Below are 15,051 nucleotides of genomic sequence, written 5' to 3'. Positions count from 1 at the left end.
TTCTGTGACCTCCATGACTTCTGCAGCAACCTGGGCCAGCAGCAGCAGTTTGGGCGTGTGGGAGGGGGCTCAGGGCTGGGGGGGGGGGTGGCGCTAACCTGGGAGGGGGGCTCCCCGGCTCCCACCGGCATGTCCCTGCAGCTCCTAGGTTGAGCAGCCAGGGGGCTCCGTGCGCTGCCCGCAACCTCAGGCACCACCCCACAGCTCCCATTGGCTGTGGTTCCTGGCCAGTGGGAGCTGTGGAGCCGGCGCTTGTGGCAGAGGCAGCACAGGGAGCCCCCCAGCCGCCACCCCTCCCCCTAGGAGCTACAGGAACATGCCGGTTGGAGCCGGGTAGGGAACCTGCCAGCCCCGCCAACCCTCCCCCACCCCAGCACCAGGGGGAGTCCCGGGCCACACCCCCCAACACCCCTGTCCTCCCCCCCGACCCAAGTTTTAGTTAGGGGTATATAGTAAAAGTCGTGGACCGTGAATTTTTGTTTACTGCCCGTGACCTGTCCATGACTTTTACTAAAAATACCTATGACTAAAAAGTATCCTTGGTATAAAGTTTTCCCCAGAGAATAAGGGATTCCCAAGCCAACCTGAGAATGGGCGGGGGGAGGGACTAGGAAAGAGGGGAGGGGAACCAGGAGATTCAGACAAAATACAGTTCATGACCTGCTTGCCTCTGAATAGCAGAGAATGACTAGTCGCATCTCTACCTTCGGTTTCCATTGAATCAAAGAAGTTTTAATTCACATCAGAATTCCGCCCCACCATCAAGTTTAGTTATCTGTGAGCCTTAAATTGCCAGCCTCTGCTGTGCATTCCTAGCAGATGCTAGTTCTTCCATCAAATGATATTACTGCTGATTTGGTCGTTTGCTATGCCCCCTGCCATACCCACCATATTGTACCACTTCATAAATTCCACTGATCACCACCAACGGTGCTTAGCAGCATTAGGCTTCTCAGTATCTGAGCAGCCAATTGAGAGACAGGGCTGTTTCTGGACAGCACAATAAGCAATACTTAAAAGAAATATAATCTGTAAGATGTGAAGTTCAGAGTGAACTGAAAACAAACCTTGGCTCTCTCCATCCTCAAATCATTCATTTGCAGCGGGGTGTTGGTTACAATGCAGACAATACATTTTACTCCAGAACTCAATCAAATTGGCCACAATCCACTGGGCACAGTTCAGATAATGCTCTTTTCCTACATTACAGTAGAGTGGATTACAGCTGTGCTGAAATTATTTACAGCAACAAATTCTGACAAAACCAGTACTTCTCGCAAATAACCTCCCTCCCTGCATTTCATGGTCTGCAGCTTCATTTCAAGCTGAGAATGTGCAAATGAGGCACCTGTATTTCCAGATCACAATTGCGTTTAGAGGAATTATTATTATTATTCACCACACTCGTGGGACTTTTTACATAATCACCAAATAGCCCAGTAATGGTGCTTTCATTATTTTAAAATCTAGAGCGATGAATAAAAACCCTCAACAAATGAATGACAATTTAAGAAACAGACCGCAAGAGCAAGTCACTGGCAACCAGTTTCTTCTTCTAGGTTTAGGGGTTTCTGATTTGGGGAGGTGGGGGGGAAGGAGAGGAGACTCAGTTTTCACATCACTTTTTTAGACACTCTTCTGCCCTCTCCAGACAGAGCTCTTTGTGGTTAAAAATGTCAGCAGGACATACTCTAGCGATCTCAGTGTACCCACAATTCCAGGGGGATTATTAGGCAAAAGATCCAGATTTCATCTGCATATAACCCATGTTAACACAGTTTGGCTCTGTGTCCCTTTCGGGGTTCGGCATGGGTAGGTATGAGGCTGCTGTTACCTCCAGCTAATAGACACAGACCTGGAGTTCTGGCAGTACCTGCTCATGCTTTTAAATCCACAGATCTTGGGTTCACTCCTCATGGACGACCCAGCCAGCAGCATCATTACATGCCCATAACGGAGTCTTATGGGATTAGAAGTAAAATGGGCGTGGGGAAGAGATGGGTGGAGGGTAAAGAGGAAGCCCCATCGGGTTTCCTTCCCTGCCTCAACAGTGTTACTCTGGGCTGCTTTGGATTTAATTGCAACAAAGTGTGACAGACACAGAGGCTAACAAGGAAAACAGTCAATAATGTGGACCACCACACAATTTACACTAACAACTCATTGTCCTCTAGCACCTTTCTACTGAAGGCCTCAAAAGCACTCTACAAGCAGTAATGAATGAAGCCACACATCATCCCTGGGAGGAGCACATTGTCCTCGCCTTACAGATGAAGGAACAGAGGCAAAGAAGGTCATGAGAAGTGCTATAAGTCATGTCCGCTGAGTAGGTTTGGACAGACGAAGGTGATGTTTGTACTGACTGGCTGCCTTCAGCTTTGTTTGACTCGAGTGTATTCTTAGTGAACTTCTTAGTCAGCAAACTCGCTTACAGCCGAGGCTGCATAGGACAAAGGGGATGTTTTGACCACAGATATTACAGAAACTGAAGGGAGTTATTGGGACAATAGATACGCAAAATGTACTGCCAAGAGACAATTAGAGAAAAACAGGTAAAAAGTCCCTACACAGAGTAAAGGGTCAAAGTGACCTGGCCAAATTTACATGATCAATGGTAATAAAGCAATTAGATAAGAGAAATAACAACAGGAAAATAGCAAAGATAAACAGAAGTTATACCAATTAAAGTTTACACATGTACTGTATGAGTTACATAAGATATGTAATATTCATGATACTTAATGGTGATTGGAAGAGAACTAATGAATACGCAATCTGGATGCGCATAATACAGAATAGATTGTCAGAGCTTTGTAGGAGAAACCCATTGTGACCCGCTGATGCCCCAGGAGACAACAGCTGGCCATTGTCTTTTTCTGTATATCTGTCATTCATTACTTTAATAGTGATTGCAATCCCAAGGCATGCTTCTGGTTCAGACAAAGGTTTGAATGAATAAACTCAAGTGTGTCAGACCTCAGTGGGTGTCATGCTCAGCCGACAACGGAAAGAGACTTCTCCGAGACACATCGTGTTTGTTCTAGAGCCACGAACAGAAGCTAGATTCTCTCCTTCCTGCACCACATGCTTCAACCAATAGGCAACGCTGCTGAGTTCCACATTTGCAACGCATCATCGTACCTGCTAGGCAAATTTGTATGCAGTCCATTTGGCTGTATTGTAACTGAAATGTAATGGAATATGTAATCCCCTCTCCAAGGGACCCGCTGATTGATCAGATCTGGTATCAGGTAACAGAACGTCATGATTGTATTAGGGAGCTCTCAAAGGAGCAATCAATACTTTACAAAATTAATTATTTGCCCTTTTAAATTATATTTATAAAATCCACTTGTGCTACCATTTGAAGAGAGATCCCCTGGGAGAGACCATCTCCAAAGACCAAAGAGACAGATGTTTCTGATACTGAAGCTTAATAGAGAAATTAAGCAAATATATGCACATCTGGATAAGAGAATAAAAACACATACAAGAGAGGCCTTAAAAGCTAATGAGATGTTCAAATATTGTTTCCTGGTGGAGTGGCAATAAAGCATGTTTTTCAAAGCACAGCAAAGCGCTCGTTTGCTCCTTGCCAGCACCACAACATGACAGGAAAGTATTGAGATTTCAGATCTCTCTTTAGTGCTACCACTGCACAGTAGCTAAGAAAGCAGGCATATGCAAATCAGCTTTCAGAGCTGCAGTGGAGTAACAAGTACAGTAAATTTAAGTCCCAGAAATCTCTGTGGGGCTCCTCTGGGTACAGTCCTCTGTGCTCCTTGACTCCATCTTCTCATACACACCACAACTCCATGTCCCAAGCCCCAGGGCTCCTAGCCACAGGAACAAGTGGGAGCTTTCTCAGACCCCAGTATCTCACACTGTTGCTTTAGCTGCTCCCTGACCCTCCTTCCCCTCTCACACCATATGATCTACCTTTCACCCTCCAAAATCCCAGATGCATGCCTGTTCTTAATACCGTCCCATAGGCACTGACACTAGTTCTGAAGTGTGCCAAGCAAAGAGACAGGGTGGGAGTCCCAGAAGCCAGCATCCCACATGCTTTATCCTGCCCATCCTTCCCCTTGCATTAGGCTGCAGCTCCACTCTTCCCACTCATCCATGGGCTACAGAACACCCCAAGGTGCAGAAAATTCTGCTTTATTTCAGAGAACATTTAGCTTGTCATAGAACATGAACCTAAAGAGACAGAGATGGCCAGAGTTGTAATATTTGGAAAAACACAAAGGGATGTTTTGGAAAAATCACGTCATTTATAGATCGTTTGATGCTGAATTCTTGGATTTCTCAATTTCAGGAGAGTTTATCATCGCCTGTCAGCGTGCATGGATTCCAGTGAAGCGCAGGCATCTGCACTACCAAGATTACCTGCCTTAGTAACTGAGCCCCATGGGGAGCACTGACTGCATGTGTTTGGCAGAGCAGAAGGTTAAACATATACACAGTCATTCCTTCTTCCTGGAGTCCCCACAGGGCAATGGGAGCTCAGTGGTCTGCTGAAGACTGAATGCTCTCTGAATACCAGCTGGCCAGCCGATGCCAGTGTCCTTCAGCATGCTCTGCTGGCTAACTCAAGTATCACAGGGTGCACCACATCCACCAGGTAACTTTGTAACGGGGACTCCAACGGTATCTTCAAGCTGGTTGTTCGAGGGACTGTGCAGCCAGATTCCCCAAGAGCTCCAGGTCTTTCTGACCAACCTACTTTACCTAGTTTGCCAGGTAAAGCACACAGCATGCCAGAACTCCAGACCTAAATTCCATCCCACACTTTGGCTGCGTTATGTACTTTGCAGAACCGACACACAAGCAGCATCTTCCCCAGCACTTAGAACCTGATATTTCCCATCTAATACAACCTGGTACTTAAATTCTGAACAAATCGGAGTGGGATTATAGAGCAGGCAGGGCCAGATTAACTCTCCTGTGGTCCCGGGGCTATTAGATTGTGTGGGGCCCCCGTATACAAGTCTTCTTCCTAAATTAAAATAAAATGATCACAATTATGGCATCAAGGCTACTAACGCTATACTAAACTTGCCTTTTAATTAACATAAAGCCGTTCTGTGGTTACAATTCAGTCTTAAAACATGTAGAATATAGTTAATTCAAAATAGCCTACATCTTACCTTAGAACAGCTGTTATATTAGTTTCTTTTTGGGAGGGAGTGTGGGTGCAGGAGGGGGCTCCAGGCTGGGGCAGAATGTTGGGGTGCAGGAGAGGGTGAGGGGTGTTGGCTCTGGCAGGGAGTTTGGTCAGGAGATTTTGACCTGGGGCAGACGGTTGGGGTGCAGGAGGGGGTGCGAGGTGCAGGCTCTGGCTGGGAGGCACTTATCACAGGTGGCTCCCGGCCGGCAACACAACAGGGCTCAGGCAGGCTGCCCTGCCTGCCATACCCCCACACCACTCCCAGAAGCACATGGCTGCTGGCACATCTCTGCGCGCCCCTGGCAGTAGAGGGGGAGGAGGAGAGGGAGACAGCATGTATCTCTGCACTGCCCGCACCCACAAGTGCCACCCCCACCGCTCCCATTGGCAGAGCGGAGGCTCCAGGATTGACGGGTTGGTGACCACTGAATTGTATATAATTATGGATTTATTTATGCAGGGCTCCCTTTAGCCTGAGGCCCTGGGCTGCAGCCCCTAAAGCCCCTGCATTAATCCGGCCCTAATGGCAGGGTTGCTTGTGATTGGGAGGAGAGCAGGGGTCAGCTGCCTTTGGGGTCTCTTCTGGTTCATGTCTTATGTTCCTAAAAATCTCATGCTTCAGGACTTAGCTGGTTACCCGCAGGGGTCAGGAAGGGATTCCCCCCCCAAATGTATTCTGGAGCAAGCTTTTTGTTCTTCTTCTTCTTCTGAGATGGCCCTGGCCGGAGGTAGAACACCGGACGGGTGGGCAGGCGAGCATCCTCTCTCAGATACTTGCCTCGTTGGTTCTTGTTGCCATGCTCAGGGTCTAACGGATTGCTCCCAGGTCAGACTGGCAGTGATCTGAGGGGTTTTTTTGCTTTCCTCTGCAGCATGGCATGAGGGTCACTTGCCAGGATTATCCGGGTATCTCTCTCAATCAATTCCCTGCCAACTGAATGCGTCTCGGGCTTTGGTGCACCTCAGTCCCTCCTATTCTCTGCTTGCGGCACGTAACAGTCTAGTCTCCTGTGGGCTGTGATAATATGGCCTAATTTTGGTTGTTGAGTTTAGCGTGTGGGCGTTGGTGGCCTGAGCCATGCATGAGGTCAGACTAAATGATCTTGGGTCCCTTCTGGCCTCAAACTGTCTGACCAGCTCAGCATAGAGAAGGCTAAGCCATACCGTAACAGTTGCTATGGCACCAACTCCCAAATTTAATTGAGCAGCAGAGTTGTTGAATACTTGCTAACTTATTGAATTGGCAGTCCCTCTCCTTGAATCACACTCCTTTGGAGGCCAGGAAACAGATGCCCTCATCTCCAGAGCAACAGAGCTCGAATGAACATTGTTGTCAAGCGAGGGACTAGTGGAATCCAATAAAATAAACTGGTTCAGTCTCTCAATGATGATCATCAAGGCCCCTAGCATGTTGGGCAGCCTCCTGAGGACAGAGTCTTCGAAATGTGTGCTTGGACAAAAGTTTCCTTATGAACCAGATGTATAAGGAATCTGCAGGCAGATGTCTGAGACACTGAAAGGTAGAAGAGAAAAATCCAGAGAGAAGAGCGACATTCAAGTGTCTAACTATGACCCCTGGTCGCTGGGAGGTTGGCCCTAGCAGGAGCTGCAGGTATTCTGTTTGGGGATAGTTGGGCCCAGGAGCTCAAACTATCTAAGTGACAACCCGCTTTGAGAGAAATGCGCTGGGATAGTCCTACTAGAAGGCCAATAAAGTAGGTTTGCACGGAGACGCTGTTGTTCCAATTTCTTGAGTTTCCAGTCAGTCTCCTGGGAGCACAGTCCATTGTGTGGGTGGCTCATTCGTGGGGCTAGCTGCAATAGAGGCTTTCACCTTTCTTGTGTTTTGCTTGAGGGTTAAGAGGACAGTGATTCTCCCCCACTACTGCTTCTGGCTGTACAATGCTAACTCTCTCCTGCCAAGAGGGAGCTAGAGTTGACCTACGAGCTGTGTTAGATTGAATAAAAATAACCCTGCTCTCTGATGCAGCACAAGGGATGGCAACTCTGTTTAATTTGTGAAATCAGTGGAGCTGAATAGCCAGAGCTCTTACTCTGCAAAAAACAGAGTGTGTGAAAACCTCCATATTGGTGCAATAAACTACTTTTATGATGGTCTATTATTTTAAATCGTAAGCCTTGCTGTAACTGTGTCTGCTCCCACTAACTTACTCTATGAAGGATTTGCAGATGCTGGAGGAGGGCACTTTATCACAGTGTAATAGCAATGGCGGAGAGACATCTGAACAGAATAATGAAACCTCCTTTATCAGACTGGCCCCTGGGTCTCTGGTGCCATGAAACTGTCACAGCTCAGGATTGATACTCAAAATCTCTTTGTCTTGGCTGAGATGGAGCTATTGGTCCAGACAGAGTACAGCTATGCTTGAAGGTGTGGGCTTGGGACAGAGACTGTAAAGGAAAAGGAGTACTTGTGGCACCTTAGAGACTAACCAATTTATTTGAGCATGAGCTTTCGTGAGCTACAGCTCACTTCATCAGATGTAAAGGGTTAATGCTGACAATTTCTGGACTGCCGGGCAGTTTTATGTACACATCTGTTCCAATGCTTCTAAAAAAGAGGCAGAAGATATAGTCAAGGACAACTTAGCTCTGCCCATGTTTGGGAGAGCTCTGTGCAGTGCTATACCTTGCAAACCTGAACTCGGCCCCGGATGACTGAACTGGTTACAGGAGTTGTAGAAGGATGAGAATCCCTGGCAGGCCATAGGAACCTGATGACTGAAGTGCTACATGGATTCCTTAAAATTCTTGTATGTCATAGTTAGACATTTGAGTGTCACTCTTCTGTCTCTATTTTTCTCTTCTGCCTTTCAGAGTCTCATCTTCCTGTAGATTCCTTATATAGCTGGGTAATAAGGAGACTCTTGTTGAAAAACACATCTTGAAGACACAGGCATATAAACTCTCTTGATAATCATCATCCAGAGACTAAGAATCAGTTTATTCTGTTGGATTCCATTCATCCCTTGCTAACAACATTCATTCAAGCTCTTTTCCTCTCAAGGCAAGTGGTTCTGTCTCCTGGACATCTAAGGAGTGTGGCAAAAAGATAGGGCAAGCGAAGAAGTGAATACTGATCCCCACCAAGTACATATCACCCCAGGAAAGTGAGAGAGGACACCCAGAAAGAAAGACAGGCAGGTGTCTAGGAAATTAAATTAGCACACTGGGCAAAATCCTTTCATTTTCCAGTTCATTGTGAAGCCACTGTGAAAGGCATGCATCTGATGAAGTGGGTTTTAGCCCACGAAAGCTTATGCCCAAATAAATGTGTTAGTCTCTAAGGTGCCACAAGTCCTCCTTAGGTTTTTTTCTGATATAGACTGACATGGGTACCCCTCTGAAACCTGTGACAGTTCAGTAGCTTTCCAACAGTGGGAATGTAGGGATACCACCATGTACACTACGGTACACTAGGGTCAAAATCCTGCAGTAAGGCTCCCTAGGCTCCATAGCACTGTGATGCCAAGTTCTGCAGATGAGTTAGACATGGTATTTATGGCATTAAATATGAAAGCAATCCCAGAGCACAGTCAGCGTAGGACTCCTTGATTTGTAGACTCGAAGGCAAGAAAGGAGCATTATGATCAATTCATCAATGAGTTTCCCAGACTTGAAGAAGAGCTCTGTGTAAGCTCGGAAGCTTGTCTCTCTCACCAACAGAGGTTGGTCCAATAAAAGCTATTACCTCACCCACCTGGTCTCTCTAATATACTGGGACCGACAAAGCTACAAACAGTCATTCTTTGGTCTCCCTACCCATAAGGCTGAGTACTGTAAACAGACAGCTCCAAATTCCTCAGGATCCTAGAGGAAAAGCAAAAGGTTGGAGCCGACAGAGGCTAACAGGCAAGGTTAATGCAACCCATGTCAGGAACTAAATAGGTGTAATCAGTGGGATTACTTGGAATGAAAAAGCTGCAGCCGCCAGAGGGCGTCACTAGAGTGAAGCAAAGCTAAAAACATACAAGGCTGGCAGACAGCAAACTGCCTTATTCCAAGGGACTGCACCTGCCCTAATTACTGAGAGGGGAAGACAGGCAGAGGAGCCGTCTCAAATAAGCCAGAGTGTTCAGTCAAATGATCTTGGCTGAAAACCAGCACTGCAGCTTGATGTTGGGGGTCATTTTAATTGCAGATCAAGATTTAAATCAGGCTTTGTTAATATGAACATTGCAACCACTCGACCACCAGATCCAGCTGGGCTTTCAGCATGTTTCTATCCTCGTACCGTAAGCTTTCTTGGTGGACTGTGTTCAGACTCCGATGCTTCCACCACACCCCCAGAGGGATATTGTGACAAGGACAACACTATAAGATTTGGGGCACCAATACAGTATTTTAGGCATGGATGAATTGTGAAAGGGGCAAGAGGAAAGAGAGAAGGCTTATCTTAAGTGTCAGATCTTCATTGTCCAGCCTCCCATGCTAAGGCCCTCTGCTGTGAAGAGAATGGCACAGACATTCAGATGAGTCTTGGCTCCTCTCCCCCATGGGAATTTGTAAATGCATCGAGCACACGCAGGACAGAATAGATTGATCAATCAGTGATAAATCAAACCACTACCCATCAGAACAACCATGCAAGTGGAAAGCAAAGGCCAACATGAGCACAGAGCTCCATGTTAGGGGAAAAGCAGAGTGCAATGTAATCAGAAAGCAAGAGGCAAAATGGGGAAAGAAACCAAGCTTGTCATGCCATTTCTAGACAGAACAGAACTACAACATGTAGCATCCTCTAGGGCTTGGGCCACTTCACACCACAGTGCAACACTGAGCACCATCTTCATGGTGTAAATGGGAATTTCAGCAACACTAGTGACTAGTGTATTTTAACTTCAGCTCTTCAGAAATGCAAATGTTAAATTAAGCTTCACTGGGCTCATTTAGAAAAAAAGTATATGAATTCCTAGCCATTTATTTGCCTGCTTGAATGAAAAATATCGCAGAAAGCAGATCAATATGCTATAGACAGATTGAATTCAATGATTCTGAGTGTGAAAGCAAAGCAGGAAGGTGGTAGAGGGGTGAGAGACAAGAGCCTAGAACAAAGTCAGCCTATCTGAGTTTTCCTCCTAGGACATTTTTAAGTACCTCCAGAAGGCAAGTTCAGAGAGCTGCTGTGTAACCAAGTGTAAAGAAAGGGAACTTGCCAGCAAGAATTTCCAGGTGATCACAGCACTTAGACAGAACCACACTTTTCAAATATAGCTTCAACATGCATCCTGTTATTCGTATTGTTAACCATTAATGCAACATCATAGCTTTGCACAGCATTTTCCAGGGATTGCAGGAGAGGGTCACTGCCCCAAGGAGCTCTCTTTCTAAAGAAGAGAAGCATAGAACACAGCAGTGATAGATACAGGGAGAAGGTAAGAAGCTTAAAATATAAGCCAGTTATTAGTATTACAATAGCAGTAAGAGGCCCTGCTGTGCGGGGCACTGCACAAGCATAGCATGGGACAGCCCCTGCCCTGAAGAATTTACCATCAAGAAAGGAAGGATTATCATCACTCTTTACAGAGGCGGAACTGAGGGAAGTAAATCTGATCTGTTCAAATACTTTTAAGCAGAGCCTGAGCTAGGAGGAGGAGAAGACAGTCCAGGAGGGGAGTTCAGTGATGAAGAGCATGGCGGGAGTGAGGGTCTTTCCAGGCATAGGGAGCATCATCATCCAAAAGTATGAAGAAGGGGCAGCAGCTGAGGTGGGCAGAGGTAAGGGCAGGAAGATGGGGGGATTAGAGAGAAGGTTGAAGCCTCAGGATAAATTTAGTATAGCAAGCACAGTCCTAACCTACAGGAGTTCACTTTCCTTCCCCCTCTCCACTCTCAGGGTTGTGTATTTTTATCAGATACTGTCCCATCCCAGAGGTGGGCACACTCAACTCTCTCAGCAGAGTTCCAGTGAGATCCACTGTCTGTAGCATTGCTCTTGGTAATCTATTCAACACCTGGAGGAGGCAGCCAGTGTTGGCAAGCTTGTGTGTCTATCTACAGATAAATACACAGCTGGGTAAGTGACCAGATGGGGAACCACACACAATACCCATGGGGCATTTTTTGTAAGCCAAAAGGGAACCCATAATGAAGGATGCTCTGAAGTGTAGGACTCCAGAGAATCCACACTGCATTGGCAATGGAAACAGAAGCAGCAGTTCACACTTTTCAACACAAAACAGAGCTGTGTCGTGCAGTTTAATGCAATGGCAGTCATGTGGCACCTAGACATACAGGAAATTAGCAGCCAGAAATAGTATTTCAAGTCAAAAACTACACTTGATGAGACTTTATTACCAGGATCTCCTCTAGATTAATTCAAGAAAGGAAAAGGAATTGAATCTAGAGTTTCCACTCCAGAGAATATTCTAGTCATGTAAATTTTGGGAGAATTTTGGGACTCTAAATTAACTTCTGCATACCACAGAAAAGCAGAACTGTTCTCCAACTATACACGTGCATGGCAAAGAGGAAAAAAACTCCAGTCAAGCAACAACATATTGGGGAACTTGCAATACCTACCTGAATTATGAACTTTTATCACATAGGGCCTAAGTCATATATCATGTTCTCACTTAGTGCATTATTCACCAATAATACAAGGACAGACTGGTTACAGCACTAATTACAAGCTCTATACTAGTACCTCATGTTAGTTCACCTGAATGACAATTGTGCGTAAAGTACACAATCTACATGGTTTAGTTTACCAGATTATCCACAACGTCAGCCAGTCTGCCTTGGAATTTAGAGATAGTAGTGACTCTACTGTTCACATCACCAGGTGTCCATCTTCTACACTCTCCTTAAGTGATGGGATTACAACCCAGCAAACACAGTAAGAATTAATCAGACAAGAATGGAAGCTTTCGATTCTTTGTTCCTGGAAACCATAAAACTGCTGTCCAAATCTTTAAGCTACACACGTCTCTCAGCTAAATTAGACTTTATAGGTCCAGGGACGCAGGAAGTGAAAATTCACTGATTTGGCCAGACTACACTGCAACCTTTTCCCATCTCTGGCTGTAGCCTCTGTGTTATTCTGTTCTTCAAACCAGACCGGAGGAAGAGCTCTGTGTACGCTCAAAACCTCGTCTCCCTCACCAATAGAAGTCGGTCCAATAAAAGGTATTACCTCACCCCCCGTGTCTCTCTGTGTTATTCTGTCAGTTAAGAAGGGAATGATAACTGCACAGCCTAACGAAACTCACCTACCGTCACATGGTCTATTGTCCCCACAATAGCACAAGTACAATACTAAAAATTCACATCTTTACAACCACAAATTGACAGCTCTACCATGATTTCACATTATATATGTTCTCTCTAGCTACTGATCCCATACATTATGAACCAGGAGGAGTTCACACAGCCAGAATAATAGTCTACAGAGGTTTTGGATCTTGGAGGCAGACTGGGAAACAAGTGTACCCTTCCAGCTGTTGACTTTTTGAGCAACCTGCTTGCTTTTCCTCATTCTGTCTTTTCTCTTCACATAGCATACAAAACTAGCATGAAGAACCAGGGGCTCCTTGTAAAGCTGCACGTGCCAAAGAGAATGATCTGTGCAAGGAATCTCCAGGCATAAGATAGAAAGGGACTAGGCACCGAGTCTAGGGGGAAGGGATGAGCAACCTGAGTCCAGGACAGACTCCCCACAGAAAGGAAGGCTTCTTGCAGACTCCACTCCCCTGATCCCAGCCTCCAGCTACCCTCCTTTCTGCTCAGGGGAAGGGAAAGGAGGATGAGGACTGGCTGCTGTTTATAGGGAAATTCAGGAAATGCAATTTACGACGACAACGACTATTTATAAACATGCTGGAAACACTTTATTTATATGCAGATGGCAGAAACTCTTTATTCATCGTATCCCCCAAGTCCCCATTGCCTCATCCCCAAACTGTTCCCCTTTCTTCAATGCACCTGTTTTGGCAAAGGACCCTCCTAGGGAGGCTGGGAGGAACCACATGGGGCACAGAGAGGTTGAAGGTGTTCATGACAGAGCCCAGCTCATGGTCCAATGACAATCAATCCTCCCACCCACACAGATACTCGCTGTCACATCCCTACCTCCCCCCATTGCCCCTTCCCCACTCATCCCACACGCTGCCCCTACTCACCCTCTCCTCCACGTTGCCAGTGCCCCATCCACCCTGCCCAGCCCCCCACTGCCCCATCCACCCTGCCCTCCCCCCGCCCAGCCCCCCACTTCCCCATTCTGCCCCCCCACTGCCCCATCCACCCCGCCCAGCCCCCCACTGCCCCATCCACCCTGCCCTCCCCCCGCCCAGCCCCCCACTTCCCCATTCTGCCCCCCCACTGCCCCATCCACCCGGCCCAGCCCCCCACTGCCCCATCCACCCTGCCCAGCCCCTCACTGCCCCATCCACCCTGCCCTCCCCCCGCCCAGCCCCCCACTTCCCCATTCTGCCCCCCCACTGCCCCATCCACCCCGCCCAGCCCCCCACTGCCCCATCCACCCTGCCCTCCCCCCGCCCAGCCCCCCACTTCCCCATTCTGCCCCCCCACTGCCCCATCCACCCCGCCCAGCCCCTCACTGCCCCATCCACCCCGCCCAGCCCCTCACTGCCCCATTCTGCCCCCCCACTGCCCCATCCACCCCGCCCAGCCCCCCACTGCCCCATTCTGCCCCCCCACTGCCCCATCCACCCCGCCCAGCCCCCCACTGCCCCATTCTGCCCCCCCCACTGCCCCATCCACCCCGCCCAGCCCCCCACTGCCCCATTCTGCCCCCCCCACTGCCCCATCCACCCCGCCCAGCCCCCCACTGCCCCATCCACCCTGCCCTCCCCCCGCCCAGCCCCCCACTTCCCCATTCTGCCCCCCCACTGCCCCATCCACGCCGCCCAGCCCCCCACTGCCCCATCCACCCCCCACATTGCCCCTGCCCAGCCCCCCACTGCCCCATCCTGCCCTCCCCCCACTGCCCCTGCCCCCCACACTGCCCCTGCCCCCCAGTGCCCCCTGCCCGCGTCTCGGACCCCCCGCCCCCGGGCCGGACTCACCCTCCTCGGCGGCGGCCCCGGGCGGCAGCAGCAGCGGCAGCAGCAGCAGCGGCAGCGGCACGAGGAAGCCGCCTCCGCCCGTCTCCATGGTGCTGCCGACTCCGCGCGGCCCCGGCTGCCGCTGCCGCCGCCGCCTCCCTCATCCCGGCCGCGCCCCCCGCCCGGCCCGCTCGCCTCGGCGCGCGCCCCGCCCCCCCGGCCGCCGGGCCAATCGGGGCCGGGGGCGGGGGCGGCCACGCGCGGCGAGGGGGAGCGCGGAGCGCGAGGGGGCGCGGCGAGGGCCGGCCCCGGCCAATCACAGCGACCGGCGCGCTGGAAGGGCGGGGCGAGGATGGGGAGCAGCCACTCACGGCGCGGGGCGCGGCAAGGGGCGAGGCGATTGGGGGCGCGGCCGCACGGCAAGGGGCGGGGGTGGGGAGAGGCGCCCAGTCGCGACGCCGGAGGGATGGGCGTGGCCAGGGGAGCCCAGCAGCCATTCAGAGAAGGGGGCATGCGGGGGCGGGTCTCCCTGCCAGCCAATAACAAGTGAGGGGCGGAGCCGAAGGTGGGGCCTACGCGGTCCGGTTTAAGGTTGAACGCGGGGCTCGTCCCCCTCCCCCCTGGTTAACCCGCCCCGGGCCGGGGGCCCGCCTCGCTGGGGCAGGCGCTAGGGGGAGTGCTGGGGGGGGGCTCTGGCATTGGGGGGTGGGGAGTGCGGGGGGGGGGCTCTGGCATTGGGGGGGCGGGGAGTGCTGGGGGGGCTCTGGGATTGGGGGGCGGGGAGTGCTGGGGGGGGCCTCTGGCATTGGGGGGCGGGGAGTGCTGGGGGGGCTCTGGGATTGGGGGGCGGGG

At 49.8% G+C, this 15,051-nt stretch overlaps 1 protein-coding gene across 2 annotated transcripts in view; it reads right to left on the bottom strand.

The window, feature by feature from the left end:
* Positions 1-14,343, bottom strand: part of EPHA10 (EPH receptor A10) — a 115,737-nt gene extending 101,394 nt beyond the window's left edge. For both annotated transcript variants that reach the window (XM_073317553.2, XM_073317552.2), the window contains exon 1: positions 14,221-14,343. In XM_073317553.2, coding sequence (XP_073173654.2) covers positions 14,221-14,308 — 88 coding nt within the window. In that variant the 5' untranslated portion in view covers positions 14,309-14,343. The remainder of the gene's footprint in view (positions 1-14,220) is intronic.
* Positions 14,344-15,051: the final 708 nt, after the last annotated feature.

This window comes from Lepidochelys kempii, chromosome 19, assembly GCF_965140285.1.
Source record: "Lepidochelys kempii isolate rLepKem1 chromosome 19, rLepKem1.hap1, whole genome shotgun sequence".
NCBI classification, from domain to species: Eukaryota; Metazoa; Chordata; order Testudines; family Cheloniidae; genus Lepidochelys; species Lepidochelys kempii.
Note: the sequence above shows the minus strand (reverse complement) of the source record. Positions and strands in the feature narration are given on the sequence as shown.